General features: G+C 40.4%; 1 protein-coding gene across 1 annotated transcript in view; it reads right to left on the bottom strand.

Moving 5' to 3' along the window:
• MIPEP (mitochondrial intermediate peptidase) overlaps positions 1–22,732 on the bottom strand; it is a 50,388-nt gene extending 27,656 nt beyond the window's left edge. Inside the window, exons 1-14 of the mRNA XM_028726347.2 lie at positions 22,550–22,732; positions 20,467–20,640; positions 19,746–19,834; positions 18,014–18,100; positions 16,338–16,401; positions 15,819–16,001; positions 14,702–14,858; positions 13,471–13,519; positions 12,888–12,948; positions 11,360–11,412; positions 5,441–5,594; positions 3,867–3,944; positions 3,155–3,359; positions 938–1,047 (exon numbers count right to left, since the gene is read on the bottom strand). Coding sequence (XP_028582180.2) covers positions 938–1,047; positions 3,155–3,359; positions 3,867–3,944; positions 5,441–5,594; positions 11,360–11,412; positions 12,888–12,948; positions 13,471–13,519; positions 14,702–14,858; positions 15,819–16,001; positions 16,338–16,401; positions 18,014–18,100; positions 19,746–19,834; positions 20,467–20,640; positions 22,550–22,732 — 1,647 coding nt within the window. The remainder of the gene's footprint in view (positions 1–937; positions 1,048–3,154; positions 3,360–3,866; positions 3,945–5,440; positions 5,595–11,359; positions 11,413–12,887; positions 12,949–13,470; positions 13,520–14,701; positions 14,859–15,818; positions 16,002–16,337; positions 16,402–18,013; positions 18,101–19,745; positions 19,835–20,466; positions 20,641–22,549) is intronic.
• Between the last annotated feature and the right edge of the window lie 306 nt (positions 22,733–23,038).

Genomic DNA, 23,038 nt, shown 5'->3' on the forward strand with positions numbered 1-23,038 from the left:
GCAGAGAAGGGGAGTCAACAGGCTGCTGAAGAATCCAGGGAGTCTCCCTCTCCTGCCGCACCAGGCTCCCCTCCCTGCTGGTCCCCAAGAACATGCAGAATAATGAGGAGAGCAGAACAGAGGCGTGCAGGCACAGTTTGAGACTGCTTGGGAAACATCTGAGAGAGGAGGAGTCTTAGAAAGTGTGGAAGACTAAGGCTGCTCCATAGAGCAAGACCTACTAAGAAGTGTCACTGGGGTTGTATGCCATTTCCTTGAATAAAGAGTTAACTTCACTGACAATTGAGCCCTGCGTCTTTTGTGCTGACCTACGTCTGACTCCAGCCTTGACACTACCTTTTCCTCAGCATCCCTTTCTGCACTGGGCCTCACAAAGGGGAGGGGAGGCAAAGCCGGGAATTAGGCCTTGGAAACAGCAGCCATAGTTGAAACGTGTTCAGGCAGATTTCTGGAAACCTTTATAATCCTTCCAGGTCAGGGAGGCAATGGACCACTTGAGGAGGAAGAGGCACTGGAGTAGGCTTTCTCCAACCTGCCGCCCTCCAGATGTTCCAGACCACAGCTCCCATTAGCCCTATCCAGTACCAATAGGAAATTGCTGTTCAAAATGCCTGAAGGGCACCAGGTTGGGGAAGGCTGCCCAAAAGCCTGAGGACGCCCCATAGCACTTAGGACTTATTATTTCCAAAGGCTCAAAAATTAAGTTTTTAAAAAGGAAAAGGAAAATGGGGGTCTCACCCATTTTGTTTCTATCATTCAAGTTAGTTATGGGAAGATACAAAAAGGGGGGCATGAAGTATGAGTCTCATGACAAAATATTTCTCCACCTAGTTTCAAACATCTGAATCTATTCTGTTTCCCGCCCCCCCCCAAAAAAACCCCAACAACCCAAAACTCTTATGTTATTTACAATCAGCCTGGTTTTTAGTTATCCTACCTGACCCGTTTTATAGTGCCTTGCAAATTGGTTCACCACTCGATAATCATTTGCAAAATACTCCATCAAGATAGAGGGAACTTCAGCAAAGTCTGTAGAACATCTTGTCCCTATAGAAAAGAAGCAGAAGCATTAATATGCAGGTAGCCATAAAGTTTACATAAATTCTTCTGTCTTCTCCAAAGTTCCTCTTAGCTTTCCATCTGCACTTTTGATGAACTGTAGTAAATCATTCATTAAGTAAATATTTCATTTCTGTAATGTTATTGTACGTACTGGCAGAAAAGCTAAATTATAATCCTACATGTTTTACTGCAAATCACAAAGTAAATACAATATTTGAACAGCTGGGTGAGGCACCCTATAAAGCTATGGCTCACACCCTTTATAAACTTAAACCAGGCTACAGCCAATCTGGCCCCACTTTAAACACTAAATCCTTAATTGTCGTTACTTTATACCTAATTACAATAAAAATATCAAACTGTGCTTAAAAATTTAATCCCATTTACAAATATTATCATCCCATCTGTCTGATGAGCTAGCACAATTACAGTATTGTCCATATTTGCTTTCCTTTATTGTTCAAGGTATCAGTCACTGAAGAGCAGCTTTGGTGGTTACCTCAAGACACCTGATGGTGAAATAACAATTTACAATTAAAAAATTAAGTCCTCATATCTACTCTCTTCTCCCTTGTGATCAGTGGGCTTCAAGCTTTTATAGATTGTCACTTTCTGGAGCTACAAATATTTGTATATTACTATTCCTTGTATGGCAGGGGGTAGGGAACTAGATCCAGCTGGTTGATCCAGTCATGTAACGTAAGGTGACATCATATAACATAAGGTGATTCAAAACTCAAGCTGCAATGGAAAATTCAATCTGGGGATGAAAAGGACCTTCCTTTGAAGTTGCAGCATGTTCAGACCACAGCTGAAAGGAAGAACCTTTGCATCCTTGGCATGAATTCAAGCTGAGGTTCAAAAGAAGGTTTTTCCTGCAACTGGCGCCTACAAGAAAGGTGGGTGTGATTTGCCCAAAGCCACTTGGCAAGCCAGCCTCCAAAACCTGGCAAGCCTAATTAGGCCTGCGGGCTGGAGGTCCCCCACCACTTTGTACGCAACCTGGACTTCTTTCCTCCAGTGTTACTAGATGGGGGGATCTTGCATTTTTGCAGCGCTCAAACCACAACATGTTGCGATGAAGTTTTGTTTCCTTAGCCTTAGCTAGCAGATCCATTGTGGTCTGGGAGGCTGTGCGGAACATGAGTGTCATGAACATCTACTGAATAGTGCCAGGTTGGGGGGATGCAATGTACATTTCTCACTCCCAGTGCTTCTTCATGAAGCTTGAAGTTAAGCTATGGATGGCTTTAAAAGATGACTGGGCAAATTAATGGATGATAAGGCTTTTAGTGGCGACTAGCCATGATGGCTATGCTCTACTTCCACTGTCAGAGGTAGTATGCCTCTGAATGCCAGCTACTGGGAATTGCAGGTGGGCAGAGTTCTATTCTGCACTTATGCTGCTTGCAGGCTTCCGACAAACACCTGGTTGGCCACTGTGAGAACAGAATGCTGGACTAGATGGGCCATTGACAGGATCCAGCAGGCTCTTCTTATGTTCCCCCACCCCTTGCACTGGATGAGAACTAGTTTAACTACATTATTTAGAGGAGGATAGGAGGAAGAAGGGGAGTAACAGTGAAACTGAGAAATCACAAAGGGTCTGAAGGAAGGTTAAGCACAACAGAGTTGGGAGATGGAGCTTCTGCAACATACCAAAATTCCTAGCTCACCACTTACTACTGATCTGAAAGATTTAAAGATCTATTAAATTAAATTCAGAACTATTTTAATGCTAGCAAAATCACCCTTGACATGGATGCAACTGGAATGGAGGCAAAATCTGCTCCCTGCCTCTGCTCACTACTCCACCTATCAAGAATTAAGTCTGTTCCTGCATAGTACCATCCTCGTTTCTGCTCCTTATTCACACAAAGTATGATGGGCAGTTGGGAAAAGGCTTATATGTAATATACAGAAGATAATTTGGAGTAGTTTTTAAAGGCCAGTAAGAAAATTGCTCTCAGCTGCCTTAAAGATAAGACTAAAACCTCTACTTGAAGTACAACCAGATACACCATGTGCAAACTATGAAAGGGTTGCATGTAAAAAATGAAGTACTTGTTTGAACTTTAACCAGTAAGCTTACCAGTGACATGTTGGTATCGAGTCCTTCCCAGCATAGAATGCATGGCATGTCCCATTTCATGGAAGAGATTCTCCATCATCCCAGGAGTAAGCAATGTTGGTAAACTACTAGTGGAATGGGGCAAACTTAGCATAAGGACAACAACAGGAAGCTGGTATTCTCCATTTTCTTTTAGCCTGCCTCCACGTATCGTAAAGTGGCAATCCTATAAATATATATTTAGATCAGAAAAAAACACTCTTTTTTGTCAATACTTCACCATACTAATATAATTTAAGACATCAGCACAGTTTCAAGCAGTCACAGAATCTGCTTACAATTATAGAATTGTCTGAAATCAAGCTGTTGCACCGTACCGGAACAGATGGAGTGGCTAAGCAAAGCGAAGCCCTTTGGTTTAACTTGATTGTTTGGCATTCTGCTTATAAGTTTGTTTATCGGTTTATTTTAAATGTGGCAATTCAGTTGAACACGGAGATACCGGGATCAAATTGGGTGCATGCTTTCAGGGCATAATTCTGCTTTTGAAGCTAAAATACCAATTCAACACTTTGAAGATTTTCCATGATCCCCCCTCCACTAGCAGCCCCCTGGTTCCTTACAAAGATTTCCTGCCCAGAGATGTGTTTGGAGGGGCACAGGGGGCTGCAGGATCATATTTTGAGAAGAAGAAAAAAGGCTCATAGCGTTTGTAATGTTAGGGAATTGTTACCTGATAAGGCTTGTCTGGTCTTTGAAAAAAATCACAATAGATGTATCCCAATAATCCTTCTTGTTCATGGACAACTGCCTAAAATAAAACAGGAAAGTACTAAGTGAAAGACCCAATAACCGATGATGTGCTACTGTAGGCCTTTTGGGGGGAACATTCCAAATCTGACCATTTTATATGATTTTACAATTTTTTTCTCTTTGTTGTAGAATTCAGACTACTACTAGGTGATTCAAGCCCCATTCACAAGATTACTAAAGGTTTTAATATACAAGTGCTACCGCTTATCCAAATGGATGACTCATGAAGAAATACAAAAATAACCAATACCTTTTAAGCAATATTTGAGTTTCACACTACATATATCACAATTAAGCAATATGAGCAGAGATATAATAAGAAGCAGTTATGAAAGATGAGACAGGAATAGTTTATCCACTTTACAGATGTTTGTTGAATGACAGCTCCTGCTGTTACTTGGACTTTGAAGTATAAGTGAGAAAGATGACCCACTAGCAAGCATTAAGAAAAGGAAATAAAAAGAAGTGAGAAAGCCAGCATGCCCTGGACCAGATAAAACTGCTTTTAAATCTTTTCTTAGTCACAGTACTGATTTTAATGTCCCATTTTCCTACATGCATGTTTTAGATTTTGGAAATACCGTAGAGAAAAGAAAAGCAGGATACAAGTTCAAGCATTAAGATATAAATTTAAGCTGTAAATATTTAATTTGTTTTGCAAATTTGTTTTCCCATGATCTCCTTTAAAGTTTGTTCCAACTCAGAATCTGAGGTTGGTTGTTGCCCATGAAAGCTCATGCCATTTTGCAATAAAAAGCTTATTAAAAGTTAGTCTCAATGTGCCATCAAACACATTTTCTTTTGAAGTTTGTGCAGCTCATTCTTAGGTCTTGGCTCTTTCAACTTTACGAAATTTTTGCCTGTAGCCATTTTCAAGCTGCTTCCCTAAACTTATTTGTAAAATGCAAGGAGGGAGATGTCGCTCCAGAATTGAGCCCATCCTCAGTGGCCTTGGGCAAATATTTATCTCAGTCATCACTGGGCACCAAGGAAAAGGGAACTGCAGGCAGTTCAAGCTTGAAAACTCACACCCAACAGCCCAGAATCCTCCTGGCCCAGGAAATCAGATATTACCAAATGTCCAATTGTTTACCACTATCTGACCCAAAATTCCCAGAAATGCTGCCCTTCCTTGATCTAGGTAAGTTATAGATAGTGCCACCAGAATCCACCTCTTCATTTTGCTGTCTGTTCCCTCCCATTGGCCTAAATGCCTGACATAAGATATTCTTAAGCGCCAACTTGGGTACAAACAAAATAAAGCCTTTTTGCATTTAAAGGTGCTATACAAAATGATTGTCAACGTTAACAAAGACAATGCAGGAATTAAAAACAAATAGCTATGAATTGCCCTACGAGGTGTTTTTCGGTGTTAATTCAGAAAACTTCCTTTCTAAGCATCTTGTGCTTTGCTCAACAGTGAACTGGATTTACTTATTATCTTTATTGTTTTTGTACACAAGGGGTCTGAAATTCAGGACTTTGAATTCTTACCAGTTTGCGAACATCCTCACACCACACCTCTCCCTTCACGGTCTGTTCAGCATAAAGAGAGATGCCTAAGAGTTTATTGAACAAGATGTTCAGGCCTTCCATACATGCTCCAAGAGAGAAAAAGGGGCAATACAGGCTGGGTTCAATATTATACCTAAAACATACAAAATGGAAGAAAATGAAATATGAATAGCTACAACATTGTCCCAATTTAAACAGTTTACATCACGCAATCCACAATTAAATGAATTAAAACATCACACTTGCTAGAAATAGGGCATCTACTTGGTTCAACACTTAGGCAGAAACATGGTCTCATTCATGTGGCATGCTAAGGCAAACCTTGACTTAGCATGTCAACACAAACATGTAGATTCCAGAAATGAGCTTGCAGCTGCTTTGCTCGTCCTGATTGTTTTTGCTGCTGAGTGACCCTAAGCTATGCCAAAGTTTGGCTTAGCAGGTCATCCAAACCAGGAGACATGGCTAAGCTCTCTCCTTACTAACCACAAGCTGTAGTCAATGTTTGTTCTTCACCCTAGAAGGTGGCCTAAAATATTTTCAATAAATAGATCAGGTGGATTGCACATGTAGCACCACAATTTTATTTTTGCTAGATAAAGGCAAACGTTTCCTGTGTTCTGGTGTTCAGCTACAATATTTGATCCTAGCTACAGTATTTTACAGGGACGTGGGTGGCGCTGTGGGTTAAACCACAGGGCCTAGGGCTTGCTGATCAGAAGGTCGGCAGTTCGAATCCCCGCAACAGGGTGAGCTCCTGTTGCTCGGTCCCTGCTCCTGCCAACCTAGCAGTTTGAAAGTATGAAGTGCAAGTTGATAAATAGGTACCGCTCCAGCGGGAAGGTAAACGGCATTTCCTTGCGCTACTCTGGTTCACCAGAAGCGGCTTAGTCATGCTGGCCACATGACCCGGAAGCTGTACACCAGCTCCCTCGGCCAGTAAAGTGAGATGAGCGTCGCAACCCCAGCACTGTCTGCAACTGGACCTAATGGTCAGGGGTCCCTTTACCTTTACAGTATTTTACATTAGGAAATTGACTTTTTAAAAAGCCAGCCAATATCATAGTGTGGTTATACATATCTATAAAGTGACCACACATGGAATACTGTGTACAGTTCTGGTTGCCTAAAATAAAAAGGGCATTGTAGAGCTGGGAAACTTTCAGAAAAATGCAACCAAATGTTCAAGGATTTTGAGCAATACAGAAATGCATTGTAGCTATGTTCCACTTTTGAAGGCAGTATGCTTCTGTGCACCACTTGCGAAGCTTCGCAAGTGGAGAGAGTGCTGTTGCACTCAGATTTCACTTGTGGGCTTCCCAGAGGCATCTGGCTGGCCATCATGAGAACAGAACGCTCTACTAGATGGGCCTTTGGTCAGATCCAACAGGGCTCTTCTTGCACTCTTATGCTAGCAGAGAGGAGCAAAACAGTCCAGACAGGTGAGTTCACAGTAAACCATTAACTATGGCTCACCATAACCCACAAATTGAGCCAATGAATACATGTAACAGTAGCCCCCCAAATTTCTATGCTGCTAGTACTCAAAAAAGACACAGTAATTACTGTATTTTTTGCACCATAACACTCACTTTTTTCCTCCTAAAAAGTAAGGGGAAATGTCTGTGCGTGTTAGGGAGGGAATGCCTACGGGTGGCATGCCTACGGATTTTCCTCCTCTAAAAACTACATGTGTGTTATGGTCGAGTGTGTGTTATAGAGCGAAAAATACGGTAAGTGCTATGAAGTGCAGCAAACAAACAAATGAAAGTAAGGAGACTGCCCCACCCTGCCCCACCAGTCAATGAATTATCTCAAACATTTTTTTAAATCAAGCAACAACTGATTGTGAAGCAACCTGAATTGTACACAGGATACAGCTAAAGTATACAAAGTTTGCTGACAGTTTTACTGCTGATAAATATAAACATATTTCATACACCAGGTTCCTTCCAACTCCTTGGTTTCTAGAGGCAAAGCTTGATATGTTACATCAGGATTACCATTGTAATAAGAGGTCCCGTCCCCCCCACATAACACATTTCACAAGAAGGTAAATGTAGGATTGAGAAAGCACAGCAAATGTACTAACAAAGTTGATAAAATGATAGCGGGCACTGGGTTCTTTATCTGATGTGAAATCCTGTTTTAGATTAAAAGGATGAGTTATGGGAAGAAATCCAATGGCCTTAATCATACAGCATTTGATTTACTAGTATTTTGAAAGGCAAGACACCAAGCCAGCTGCTTTAAACATGAAGTTAAATGGTACAATGAGGTGTTCATTATTCTTCATGAACAGCACGATTCAAACTGAAAAGAAAGTACTGCTAAAGAGCAATAGATGTAGTGTGCCATTGTAAACAATTATTTCTAAGCCTAGATGGCTTCATTCAGTCCAAATAAAATGAAGGAGTATAAAACGGCATTCATTTAAGTTGTACATTTGGAAAGACGTTCAGACTCTTGTGTATTATGGCTGTCAACAACTTTATTCAAAATCTTTTTGATAGACCTAGTAATTAAAGGAAGGATTATATTTACTCAATATCATTAATCACCGAACATTCAGAACTGTAGCTATCACACGGGGAAATAATTTCTTGCAGCATTCCATAACCATAACATATGCCAATAAAAGGGGGAAATATAATATAATTACCCCATATAAAACAAAGTCTTGGTTTTTTGTTTGTTTGATTGTTGAGCATTTTGAGATTCCAAAACACTGGAACACATTAGCCAAAGAAATGACTCATTTAAATCCTTTCTAGCATTAACTGCATGCCAGGCAACAATACTTACAGACTTACAGCTTAGTCCTAAATAGGTGTAATCATTTATTTCTCATATTCTGCATGTCTATGCCTTCTCCAAGTTGCTCAGGGCAGTGTACATGGGATTACCCATTTTATGTTCCCAACAACCCTGTGGCATGACGCAGAGTAAGAAACAGCGATGGGCTTAAGACCACCCAAGGAGTTCTATGGCCAAGGGGTGTTTTGAATCAAGTCTTCCCAATCCAAGACCAACGCTATACCTGCCTCACATGCTGGCTCTCCTAGGTGATGCGTACTTCAGATTGCAGTCCTGAACAGTTATTTGAAGAAAGAGACAAACATGGATTTAAAACTTTCAGATTGTGTGTGTGTGTGGATGTGTGCATGTGGATATGTGTGTATGTGGTGGTAGTTCTGCCCACGACTGGCATGCACCCCCCCCCACCATGAGGTTTGACCAAGATGAAATGTAGTCCTTGGGCCAAAAATAAATCAATCAATCAATCCTCACACTTGAGCTAAACAAAACATACTCCCCCTCAAGAATACCACTGTAGCATACTTGATTAGGATTTTAATATGTACTAACCTTGAATTAATTTGGAAAAGGAAATATGATACTGGGAAGATACTAGGTAAGTGATAGGCATTATCAGGTTTTTGAACACTGAATTGAGTGTATAATTACCAGTCCCTTTTTATATATGATATGCAGAATAATTGAACTACTGTTCTCCATGCTTACATATCTTGAACACATTACATTAAAAAATGTATACATAAATAAAATGTGTTTTGTAAGCCCTCAAGTGATTGGGAAACAAAAGGGATTGGAGGGAAGAGGATATATTGGTCTTCCTACTGACAACTCAGATTCACTGGATTATATTTGTTCTCGCCAGCTTCCTAGTTACAGTCCTGTCTAATAAAAAGAAACGAACCAAATTCCATATGGTTGACTGCCAGTATGATCCAGAGCAATGAAAGTTGGAAGAAGACAAAGGAAAAAACTGGTTGGCAATTTTGGGCTAAAAGCACTGAGTCAAATTACAAATATATGTAGCAATACATTTCCATTTCGTAATGTATTAGTATTGTTTTAGTGTGCAAGGCTGGATGTGATGTTTTGTTTTTATCATGATTTCAGTGATGGGGGTTTGTGGGGGTTTTTTGTACAAATGACGGCCCTTGACATATTTCAGAATTTGATATCCAGTGTTCCAAACATGCACTGACGTATTCGTCATGTCTGTATAAATGATATGACTTCAAAAACATATAGTCAACACAAATGCCGCATCACAGACAAAACATCATTTTAAATGACATATATCTAATCGTAAAATGAAAACTATTGCTGTTCTCTGACGGCAAAGCTAAGAGGCAGCTCATCTTTCCAAAAGAAAACTTGACAAAGCTATGCAAAAAAGGTGGCAAACTGATGCAGGAGCTCCCCCTGGTGTTTACAAATAGAAATGTTACTATTAATAGGCCTGGACGCAAAATCCTGCTGTACATGTGGAAGGGCCTCAGGCTGCGGGACACACCTGTTCCCCCCAATTCATCTGTGCCCCCTGCACCCCTGAAAACTGGCTCCAAGGAACCAAGATGCCTTCCACCTTAGTTTTAGGGGAGCTGACAATGGTGGGAGGTGGGCTGGTAGACTTGCCCAGGGAAAAAACAAGTGCTTTCTGCTTACGTAGTGGAATCTTTAAAATCACACTGTTAATAATAAACATTAAAAGCACCAGTAAAATCAGGGCCAAAGATATTAAGGAAATGTATTTCATTATGCACAGTCTCAAATCACTGATTACATGGCAAATTTTTATATAGGGTATTTGAGGTTTTAAACGAACAGAAATGGTATTGACATTCAAACTATTGCAAATGACTATTCACAACGGGAACTGAAACATGTATTGAGACACTACAGGCAGCCCCCGTTTACACACATTCAATTTGTGTGCAACTGAACCTAGAAGCAACCCGGAAACATCATTAAGGTGCTGCTAAAAAGTCACTAAAAGGGCAGAATGGGGAGGGTGGAACGGGGTGTTTGCAGGCTTTTTCAATGGGTTTCAATTATATGCGATTTCACCAACATGCACAGTGTCTCCAAACATAACCCCCATGTAAACGGGGTGGGGGTGGGGGCTATCTGTATTTCTAAGCAATACACATTTTGTTTTAAAAACCCTCAAACATAAAGATTTTGAGCCAAAGTTTTTGTTGCAGCTCTGGCTATCTCAGCTTCCTGCTGCATGCCATTCTGCAACACATGCCATTCTGTTTCAGCCGATTCCCCAACCCCCCTGGGGGAACATTTGCAATGGGTGCAAAGAGAAGTGTAGGGTGTGAAAGTATGCTTTTCTTCATAGAAGCCATTGTTCTTATATTCCATTCATTGAAAAGTATTACTCAGGTTCAATTTTATTTCCTAGAAATATGCTTAGCATAGCCTCTGCCATTATATTCTTGCTGAATGTTCACTGACTGTAATGTGTCTGTTATGATCTAAGACGATAGACTAACCACAATATTATTTTATTACAATAGCATAAGGTATCACAATGCCTCTCTTTAAAGAGCAACTGAGGAAATGAATTAATTAGGAATAATTATTGACATGTACATGGTACATATGTGTTTTGCTGGCTTCAGTGTGATTTTTAAAAAATGTATGTTCAGTATTTATAATGAATATTATCTGGGAAGACACTGGCACATTTTACTTTGGGAGGATTCTGTTATATCAATTAAAAAATCCAACAGATAGCAGAGGGGTCTAAATGCTTTCCCCCCCAGAACACACACACGGTTTTGGAGAAAGGTGACCAATACAAATAGATTCCTAGCCATATCCTCCTGCACAGAAAAGAAAACTACAACCTGGTAGTTATCTCAGCTCTTATACAGAAAATATATACATTGAAAAGTTGTGGCTGGCAAACAAAAACACGCATTTCAAAACAATACAAAAAGATAAAGAAACAGTGATTTGCTACAGGAGTATATATGATAACTATAGCAGAACTTTTAACAACTAAAAACTAAATATTAGAATGCAAATAAAGTGCCAGATACACCAGTTGCAGCAGAAGGCCATAGCACTGACCTCTCAGCACGCAGGACACCACTGTGGTATGGATGATCCCAAGGCATCAATTTCTGAAAATGAAAGCATTCACGTTTTCAAACACATAACACAAATAAAACGAAACAAGTCAGATACAACAGCTTTCTTTCCACAGCAGCATTTCTGTAATGACTGTTTTCACAGAGCTTTAGGTGTTATCTTACCTGCCCTGTACACAACCTGACTATTCGGCTTATGCACAGTGCAAGGAAATACAATTGACAATTTCTAGCCATGTTGTTTTTTGAATGTATATATCACTTCATTGCCAGTGTTAAGGTTTTACATAAAAGTGTATCAACAATAACACAACAAGAAAACAAACAAAAATAAAGTCCAAAACAAGAATTAAGCAAATAATCCAGCTAAGCACACTGCTAACATCCTAATATTTTAGCAAGCCAAACGCCCTTTGAAAAATTATGGCTTCCACCTGCTATCAAAAGATGAAGAAGGATGTTAGCAGGTGAGCTTCTCTAGGTACAGAGTTCCTTAACTGGATGCTACTACTGAAAAGGCCCTACGTCTTATAGCCACCCCTGTAACAAATGAAAAATATGTGACTAAACACCAAACCAATAACTGGAAGCACATGATACCTGTGTTTCAGTGATGGCAAGGGCTATCAATGACATCAAAGGCAAAATTCAAGATGCTTTTTTTTAACCATCATCTCTTTAGTACAGTAACGTAAGCCAAACATCTCCTCCCACATGCATCCGCTCTAAAAGGCGCATGTTCAATTAAGTATCTCCAGTTTTCTGGAGCGGGGAGAAATACAAAGAAATGACGATCAGGAAAGAATTTACCTACCACTTCTGTGTATTTTACAAAGGAAAGCCCAGATTTAACACATCTACATCATTTACAGATGATATGACTGCATCAAAGTACAAAGCAGCAAGTGAAAAGTGGCGCTAAGTGAACTTGCCTTGAGCATTCAGGACAGGCAGCTAGAAGATTTAAATATAATCAAATAATGTGATCTAAGACTTAAAAGGCTTCAAGATGTCCACTTGTATTTATCCAACCAAATTTCATTGAGGGGCATTTGAGGTCCCAAATTATACATTGTGAGGCAGAACTATTAGAATAATCATGCAGCAACCCAGTTATTGGAAAGACCGTGGTTTCTGAACAAAAATACTGGAGCCTGCCAACACACAGGCTAGACACATGCAGTTTTTCAAATCTGGCCTCTGCCTTTTCAAGCCTGCAAAAACTAATTGAACAAAATGTTTGACATACTCAAGAGAAGACATTACATTTTCCATCTTAAGTTTTGGCTACCACATAAATCACTGTGTTTAAACCAATATCTTCTTTTAAGTGGTTAGTTTCCCTTAGAGAAAAGAGCCTTGAAACCCAACACCGTTATAATACAAAGCCAAGAGAAAGAGAAAGCTTAGATTACGTCAACATAACTCTGAAATTATAGAAAGTATTTTCTCAAACTAGCATTCAACTCATTCAAGTTGAGAAAAAGTAAATGCAAAATATAACTTACTGATTTTATAGGATTTAGTTTCATTTTCATGCCTTTCATCATTTCAAAATCCTTTAGAGTACTGAAAAACAATTTCATCATAATATTTTGTTAAAGTGCTTTTCAAAAGACTTTGTAGTATAATACAATTAACTAGACAATCATTTGTCCATTTTGCAAATAAAAGTATCTTTCACACAAGCAAATGAACAAAATGTGCCATAAAGAGTTGTGATTCTTATTTGCTTTTTTAGAATAGGTTTTTCAGTAAGGGATAATACTTTCCAAAATACAGAAAATATTTGGCTGGTTTCCCTCTTTACATCACTGGAAATTAGAACATTGGTACGTTTACCATGAAAGGGCCTTTTGGCTGACAGTGAGACATCCACCGTTCAGAATATTTTTACAATTACAGTATGACCTTAATCTGTAGTTGATTAGATATAATCCTTTCAATAATCTTGCAGAATTAAGATGGGGTGAATTAATTATGAAATACAAGTGTATTTTTTATTGATTCTACTAGTAATATTACAAAATTTTTAGCTTGCAGCAAGGCAAATTTGTTCTCCCTTTAAATCTTATTAAAAAATAAACTCACCGATTGAATAACTTATCTGAAAGCTTCTCAAGAAATTGCATTACTTTCTCTAAAAAACAGAATGGAAGAAATATTGGTACAGTAGGCAGAAAGAACATTTAAGAAATAACTTATATGCAGCTGTAAACTTTCATCTAGCTTAAAGTAATCTTCTAAACGATTCATAATTCAGAAGTGAATTAAGTCATAGTTTTTAAAAAAGGCTGAATGTAGTGGTTATCTGTTTTATTTACTAAAGAAGCCATTAAGCAAAATTAAAGCTGAAATTTCTGACACTCTGGAGACATTAGTGTAGGTTCATTTCCAGCCCTACAAGAACTACAGCAGGTCATAGCTGAATCAACAGAGCTGACTAGTGCAAGGTTTCTGGTTTCCTAATCTTAAAGCTGACTGATAACAATTAAATTGTAATGCAGAAGTTTGAGTATTCAACTTTATTACGGCTGAGGAACCTGCAGACCAACAGATATTGTTTGACTCCAACTCCCATTAGTCACAGCAAGCATGGCCTGGGATGGTGAGAGATGACAAGAATTGTAGTCTCACAACATCTGAAGGGCCACAGGTTCCCCATGCAATGTTCACAGGAGCTTTGAAACAATGTGAATATATTGAATAAGGAAGTTCTCTATTAGCAGCAAATAATACTCATGGATGGTCAACATAACTAAAATAACAAGCAGCAACATTTCTTTAACACAACAATTTCATTGAGACATCATTCTATGCAGTGTATTTCGTATGAGGATGTAATATATTTAAAACATTCTGACACTGCATAAATTAGTGTTTGACTGCATGTTCCTTGGGATAGTGTCCCAGGACCATAGGGTTCTCTGATGTCCCCTTTCAGAGGATGGAGAGAAACAAAGGTCCACCTTTGGAAAGGGAGATCCAACCTCGTATGTCTCCCCCATGAGGCTGTGAAAAGGTCCACATAGTGCCCCTCAGGTGTTGGGAGAGGGCAAATATGGACCTTGCAGGGTGCTGTCAGGAAAGGCTGTTGATCCACAGGATCCAAAGGCATCCCACTTCCCTGAAACAGAGCTAGTGTTATTTCCCTCCCATTAGAATCAATATGAGAGAAACTGTTGCCAGGAGGAGAGGGAATTGAACACGAAGGAAAATGCTCCCCCCACACACACTTTTCTCTCCTCCCATGTACTACTAATCTCTTGTAACAATCTGCACAGCCTGCATTTATCCTGGCATATTTCACAATTAGCATTACCTGGAGTTTTGGCCATTGTCCCCTGAAGAGCCCGATGAGCAAATGTATCATATCCTACTAATTGGGCCAGAAGGTTTCTGCTGGTAAGAAGTTCCTCTAAACAATGTAATTGCTGAGCATTTGGGTACAGGAAAACCTTGTAGGCAACTTCACGTACCTAAGGTTAATTCAAAAGAAAAGCAATATATGGACAACTTTATTAGCAAAATGCAGAAATTGATGAAAAGACATTTGTATCACAGTGGTACCTTGGGTTAAGTACTTAATTCGTTCCGGAGGTCTGTTCTTAACCTGAAACTGTTCTTAACCTGAAGCACCACTTTAGCTAATGGGGCCTCCCGCTGCCACCGCAGCACGATTTCTGTTCTCATCCTGAAGCAAATTTCTTAACCCGAGGTACTATTTCTGGGTTAGCGGAGTCTGTAACCTGAAGTGTCTGTAACCTGAAGCGTATGTAACCCGAGGTACCACTGTATACAGTATCACCCTGTTGCAAATGAAGGGAAGAGACAGTAGGAATATTCACTTCTCCCCTAACTGGTCAATTTCTGAATCCCTTTTCCCGGTCATTAGATGGAACATTAAAAAAGATAGCATTTGCAAATTTAGTCATCACACCTATGGCTTAGGTGTGGGGTATACAGTTAAAAGACCTCCATGCAGACAAATGGATATAGTTGAAGGTTTTCTTCCATCTCATGTACTTAAAGAACCTAGTTGAAAGTTGGAAGATCCCAGACAGACAAAAAGAAGTCTTCTTCACATAGCACATACTATGGAATTGTAGTGATGGTCCCCAACTTGGATTGTTGGGTTTTCCCAGTGTGAAAAGAACTTTTCAGCTCCCTGCCTTGCTTGCTTGGCAAGGCCCACTCAGTATATCGGCTCCAGAAGGCTAGAGATGCTGGCACAAGACCTCACAGGAACAAGGATGACTCCAAGAGATCTCATGAGAGCATCCTAGAACTGATGTGCCAAGAGGGCCTTGCTTGCATTTAACTTGTGGATTTCAACCAAATGGCCTTCAACCACATAGGGTTGAACTAACATGAGTTAAATGCTTGTAAGATGTGATCGTACTGTATATGGTGCTGTAATGTACTTTATGTATACATACCAGATCATCAGGACTATCAGCATTGAGACCACTGATTTGGGCATAATTGCCTTCAACTGCAAAATGATGCCGAATGTGTTCTGGTAAAATGTGCTTGTCAACCTTGTTTGGAAGATGAGATCCTATGAGAAATTCGTTACACAAATCCAGTATTTTGACATTGAGATTTACTGCTCTCCTTCGCTGCAAATGAGAAATAAACAGAGTAATAAATATTTCTTTAAAATATAGGTTCTGTTCACATCTTAAAAAGCTTTAGTTGAGATTCCTGCATTGCATTGGTTCAGCAATCTGTGGGAATATTCCCATGCATACATATTCCTTATGAAATTAAGATGTTTTAAAAACTAAGACCATAGTATCTTAGCTGTAGAAATTAATACCATGTCATTAAGGTTAAGGATCACTGTATTCTGTAAATCTTGTTTATTGTGGTTAATCAGCATATTATGCTTGGGATAAGGGCTTAGTTTCTAGAAGGCTCAGCCAATAGCCTTTCTTATAATGGAAATAACTTACCTTTTCTTCATCCAAATGAATACCACTGATCTCAAAATCAAACATGAAAAGTTCAGCTACTCGCCTGAAATAATAAAATCACATTAACTCCAGGACATGTACTGTTATAGACTCATCCCTTTTACAGATATATATTACATTTTGCATATTATTATGTTGCAGAACAAGTTCTAATTTGTCAATGTAGGGAACTATCAACATAATTTATTCATTATTTAATATAATTTCTATCCCACTTTTCACCACAGGACCCCAGAGAGTGTTACAATTATTAAAATACGTTAAAAAAAATTCAAAAGCAATACACAATTCATTTTTTTAAAAAAATCCTCCATCACTATTTCTGTACAAGCAAATTGTCCTGAAATATCCAAATGACCTGGAAGAAGAGGAAGATTTTCAGCTGGCACTGAAAAATGGACAGTATCAGTTCCAGTCATGCCTTAGGGAAGGATATTCCACAAACTGAGTGTGGCATACAGGAAATATTGAAAATCAATAACAATGACATACCAGCTGACTTCACAGTCAAGTCAGCAGAATCATGAACTATGCAATTTACTCACTAATTGCCTGGTGCTGATGAAAACAAATAATAACATGGATCCAAGCTCACAGCAATGGAACATCTTTTTTTTAATGAAAATAGCTTTCCATATGGCATATGTACAAAACAATCCTAACCATGTGCTCTCAGAAGTAAGTCCTGTTGAATTCAATGGTGCTTACTCCCAGGTAAGCAGGGTTAGGATTGCAGTCTCATGGAACTAAGTGTCATAGGGTGTTGCTACATTGATGAAATAAACTAGATACAGACAACCTTCATGCTCACTGGGAAGACAAATATTTGCATTGTTTAATTCCTTCTAACAATAGATATTATCATGTCTTGCTTGCAAACTTTTTTGTGGCACACTGACCATAAGTCTGATACAGTTCTGAGGCCTTAGACAAAAAAAGTCAAAAGGAATTTAAGATGACCATGATAATTGGGGTGTTAGGGTTACCAACCCTGACCAAAGCATGGAGTTTTAAAATTTCCAGAGGAAAGCACAGAATTTTACAAATTTTATAAAAGTTTCTTCAGTTTCAGAATAGCGAGTAGATTCTGGATTGAGGAATGTAGATGGAAGCATGGTAAGTCTACCAAAGGACAAGTCTAGATATATTGGATATATATTTCAAAGAATGAAATGGCACTTGTAACCATAGGTTACCTAGACCACTAACAAAATGTTTTCCATAGTTAAAGACTGGAATTAGACTCACAAATATGGTATACTATGAAAATAATTCTCCGTGTTTTGAAGAAGAAGAAGAAGAAGAAGAAGAAGAAGAAGAAGAGGAGTTTGGATTTGATATCCCGCCTTTCACTCCCTTTAAGGAGTCTCAAAGCGGCTAACATTCTCCTTTCCCTTCCTCCCCCACAACAAACACTCTGTGAGGTGAGTGGGGCTGAGAGACTTCAAAGAAGTGTGACTGGCCCAAGGTCACCCAGCAGCTGCATGTGGAGGAGCGGAGACGTGAACCCGGTTCCCCAGATTACGAGTCTACCGCTCTTAACCACTACACCACACTGGCTCCCTATATTGTAATAAGGTATGCAGAACATTAAATAGTCAACACTCTGAGTATCATGAAGAAATATCTACTGAAACAAAATTAAAAATGTGTACCTTGTTTCTGGATCAAGGGACTCCATTACACCTTTATCAGCCAACAACTTTCTTAGACTTTGGCACAAATCTACATCTGTATTTAATCTAGAAACACAGAAGATTAAAGGATCAGTTGCTACTAATACAATTATTTCACAGTACAATAACAAAAACATTTTTAGGTTTACTATTTCTGCAGAATTTTTTGTCATGTCTTTTAAACTGTCAGGTTGTTTTCAGAAACCACAGAATGTTAACATCACCATAACTAGTGAAGTGTAGATGAGAGCAACAGATCAGTCAACAAGTACTTATTCACAACACAACAATGAAAGTAAGTAGCATATTAAGATTGCTGCAGCCAAAAAATAACTAATAGGCAGCAAAAGACCCCAACCCCAACCGAGCAACAGGGGCCTTGCTGGGTGAAAAGGTTTTGCTCTCCAGCAGTCATTTTTGGGGAGGCAGCCTTTCCCCTGCACCATGCAAGGCTATTTTAGCAAGAGACATTATAGTAAGTGGCTCCTCCCAATAAACACTTCCCATCTTAGAATTGTGGCACTGTAGAGTTGGAAGGGACCCCGAGGATCATCTAGTCCAACCCGCTGCAATGCAGCTCTCCCATATGGGGATCAAACCTGCAACCTTGGCATTATCAGCACCACACTAAGCAACTGAGCCATCCAGATGTTAGGCCTGCACTTCTATTCAAAACAACTGCTCAGTTTTCTTTTCTTTTCTTAATTTCATGAAAAGCAATCATGCTTAAATCAATAAGCATTTTGCAGCTAATTAAATAACTGGGTGCGTTTTTTTAATGGAACGCTTGGATTTCATTTTTCTTAAATGACCACTCATGTAATATGAACCATTGCTTTCCCCACCAACAGGATGATGTCCTTCCACAGGTATGGAGAGAGCATGGAAAAATATGCTGTTGTCTAGTCTTTTAGTCGTGTCTGACTCTTCGTGACCCCATGGAGCAGAGCAAGCTAGGCACTCCTGTCTTCCACTAGCTCCCTCAGTTTGGTCAAACTCATGCTGGTAGCTTCGAGAACACTGTCCAACCATCTCGTCCTCTAACACATTGTAAAAGGACAATATCTCAATTATGCTTAGTAACACTATTAGATGTCAATCTGGAAACAACCCTAGTGGTTAAAAGGTAAAGGTAAAGGTACCCCTGCCCGTACGGGCCAGTCTTGACAGACTCTAGGGTTGTGCGCCCATCTCACTCAAGAGGCCGGGGGCCAGCGCTGTCCGGAGACACTTACGGGTCACGTGGCCAGCGTTACATCGCTGCTCTGGCGAGCCAGAGCCGCACACAGAAACGCCGTTTACCTTCCCGCTAGTAAGCGGTCCCTATTTATCTACTTGCACCCGGGGGTGCTTTCGAACTGCTAGGTTGGCAAGCGCTGGCACCAAACGACGGGAACGCACCCCGCCGCGGGGATTCGAACCGCCGACCTTTCAATCGGCAAGCCCTAGGCGCTGAGGCTTTTACCCACAGCGCCACCCGTGTCCCTCATGTTTCCTAGTGGTTAGGAAACATGTATTTAGAATTAGACTATCAGGGCTGTAATTACTATAAACTAAAAAACATTTTTACCAGATTTCTTAATTGGAAGAGAGATTCTCCTTGTTTCCATAAAGACTTTAGAACACATAGGAAAACAAAACACCTTGTTGTCTACTGTTCATAGCAGCATTCAATAAACAGATAAGCTGAAACATAATGAATAAAACGTACTTTTCTACCATAGTACCAATGCTTCTGCAGGCTTCCTCAGCAGCCTCTCTGAAAGCAAAATCTGGATGGGCAATTTTCACAAAGTCAGCCTAAAGCAGTAGAAAAAAGAAACTATAATAGTGATAGGGAAATGTTTGTTTTGATATTTAAAGAAAAGTTAGAAATTTAAACTTAAATTGCCATGTGAATCTTTTTTCATTAGAGCATCTTGTGTTTCGTAGCAGTACAAGCTACTGATACTATTAAACATGTCATTTTCCTCATACAGCCTCAGGAAAAAGTACATTTAAATTATTTTCATACACAGATGAACATGAGAGGAGGAAAGTCTTTGTACCACTCTGCTTGAGGATCAACCACATGTCTATCCTACTGTCTGTCTACGTAATGGGAAGCCATAATTAGCAGTGGGTTACCAAAATGTATAAAACAAATACATGCGCTATCTAACACAACGGCATAATCCCCAGCAAACAAATTACTGCCTAAAAGCAATGTTTTAACAAGCCCAGGGCTCACTATATTGGGCACTACATTTTTAAAAAGAAATCAAGGAGTTCGAGCAACAGGCTTGTCTGTTTTAGCAGGAAATCTCATTTAGTTTCATTGTTAATTATAACATTGATATAGTTCCCATTGCATTTGACAAAATTTATGAAACTGGAATCTAGAAATGTGTTAATTAACAAATGGCAATTTCAAAGTTTCAAAAGTATCTTACCAGATCTGCTACTCTACACAAAGCATCTGAGAGCTGATCAAAGATCGTGACTATCTCCTTCCCAGGTGGTGTAGTACATGCTTTTTGTACTAGTCGTTCTGTTTCTTGCAGTGATCTTTCTTGAGCTTCTTGAAATCCTTCTGGACAACTCAACTCTGGTACACCAAACAGACCCTAAAACACAGAGAACAGGCCCCATATAAATAATACACTACAACTTTTCCAGTTTCGCAGCAATGCTATAAATTATAAACCCGCTTTTTACATTTAAGCTGTATTTGTAAAAATACATGAAGTGTGAAAATGTTTCAGCACACTTGATTTAATCACCAACTCCACAACACGGCAATTATGTTTTTACTTGGGTGCCCGAAGTAGATTCCTAAATTAATATTACAGCATCTCGTGTTTATAGTACAAGTGGGAATCACTGGTATGATTTTCAACAAAATGTTGTTGCTTGGGATGCTGCTACTCAGTTCAGCTGGTGAGCCATGACGTCTTTCAGGATGCTCCATTCACTCCATCCCATAGGCCAGTCAGCATCCTGTATCCACTGAGCTTATTCAGTTATAGTGATGTTTTGGGGCTCCCCCCCCCATAGGTTTATATGTGCATGTGTCTGCAACATATGTGTTCATGTGTCATATATATGTGCAAGTGTCTGTGATGTACATTATACATAAAGAGTGGTACCTTGGATTTTGAACATAATCTGTTCTGGAAGACCATTCGGCTTCCAAAACGTTTGAAAACTGAGGCACATCTTCCAATTGGTTGTAAGAGCTTCTTGCACTCAGCAAAAATCACGTTACACGTTTGACTTCCGAAAAACATTCAAAAATGGAATCATTTACTTCTGGGTTTTCAGTGTTCGAGAACCAAAACGTACAACAGCAGAGGCATTCAGGAACCGAGGTACCACTGTACACACATTTACATCTGTATGCATACACAAAACCTCAGTGTTTACCCAAGCCTGCATATTTTTCTCTCTGGAGTGTGGGGAAATTCAGTGAAGACCCCAGACACTGTGAACCAGTGTGGTGTAGTAGCTAAGGTGTTTTGGCTACATAAGGAACTACACTGAGAACTGAAAAACAGAGTACTGTATAGGATAACTTGGAAATTGAGATGCAGTATATACATTAGTGACCTCTTACACCAGGTTACCATAACTTGCTAAACACTTTTCCAAAGAAACAAAACTCTTGAATGGTCGCTAATTTCCAAATGCCCCTGTTAGGCCTAAGGTTGTCGCCTTTTATGAATTGTTCCTGTGTTTTACTGACAACTCTCACTGGCTTTTCAGGTCAACCATAGGGCTGTGCTATGTGACATGTTGATGATCCAGGATTAGATCAGAGTTAAAATTCAGCTCACCCAAAACCAACAGTGGGTACATGGGATTTACTGAACCCTTATGCCAGTGCTGCAACTTAGCAGAACATGGAGTGTGCAGGTATGCTTTAAGAGTGCACAACAAGCAAAGAGCTTGGAAAGTTTATCCTAGCATAAAGAGACAGTGGTGAAAAAAGGTCCTGCTGGATTTCTAGCTGTCTGAGCTACTATGCCATGAAGCTCTAATTCAAATCAAGGACTATACTGTGGGGAAATTCAGTGAAGACCCCAGACACTGTGAACCGGTGTGGTGTAGTAGTTAAGGTGTTTTATTCAAACCTGAGGCACTTTGGGTCAGATCTCCACTCCGCCACAAAACTTAGGCCAGCTGCTTAACCCACCTCACAGGGCTGTTTTATTTATTTAGGAGCGGTAGTGAATATAAACCACTTTTAAAAAACCTTTAAGTAGCACACAGTAATACAAAACAATTATGCACAGGTATGAAACAACACACAGACAAACCGCTGTGGTGAGGATAAAGGGATGGGTGGGAGCAGCTATCTATTCCTTTTGGAAGCAGGCAGAAATAAAAAATAAAATCCTGGCCGTGAACAGCCTTCGCATCGCTTGCTCCGGAGTCTTGGCACCGAAAAGAGGTTCTGGGGTTCAAAACAAACCTCTCTCTCTCCGACCCCGTGAGGGGGTCGCCCCAGCCTCCCCGGCCCAGGCGGCCTCTCACCGTTTTCTTCCCCAGCTCCCGCCGGTGCTGCTGCTGAGCGTTAAAGGCAGCGCCCACCGGGGACCAGCTGGTGCTGACCCATCTCCGGGGAGCGGAGCTGCTGCAGCCGCCGGCCCGGCCAGGCGGGCCCCACCTCAGGCCGCTCGCGGCAGACCGCGCCACACGACCGCAGCCGGCCAGCATGGCGGCCCCGGCCGGCCTCCCCGCCTGCCTGCTCGGCCTGTACTCTTTTCCTTGAGGGGGAAAAGCTCCCTTCGCTGCACGCCGACCAGGCCGCTAGAATGCCTCGGCCTCGCTTGTTCCTGGTTCCGGCGGCGACCTCTTACGCGGCCGGGCCGTGAGGAGGAGCTTCGTCGCCTCCCCTCTCGCGTCCTGGAGGCAGACATTCGCCCCGGTGTGGCGGCAAGAGGGATTTCCGAGCCAGGTGGCGCTTCGGCTTTCCGTGCTTATGTTTTCAATTATCCTTATTCGCCGAGGCGGCGGCGGGCA

The sequence above is a fragment of the Podarcis muralis genome, chromosome 4 (assembly GCF_964188315.1).
Source record: "Podarcis muralis chromosome 4, rPodMur119.hap1.1, whole genome shotgun sequence".
Classification (NCBI taxonomy): Eukaryota; Metazoa; Chordata; class Lepidosauria; order Squamata; family Lacertidae; genus Podarcis; species Podarcis muralis.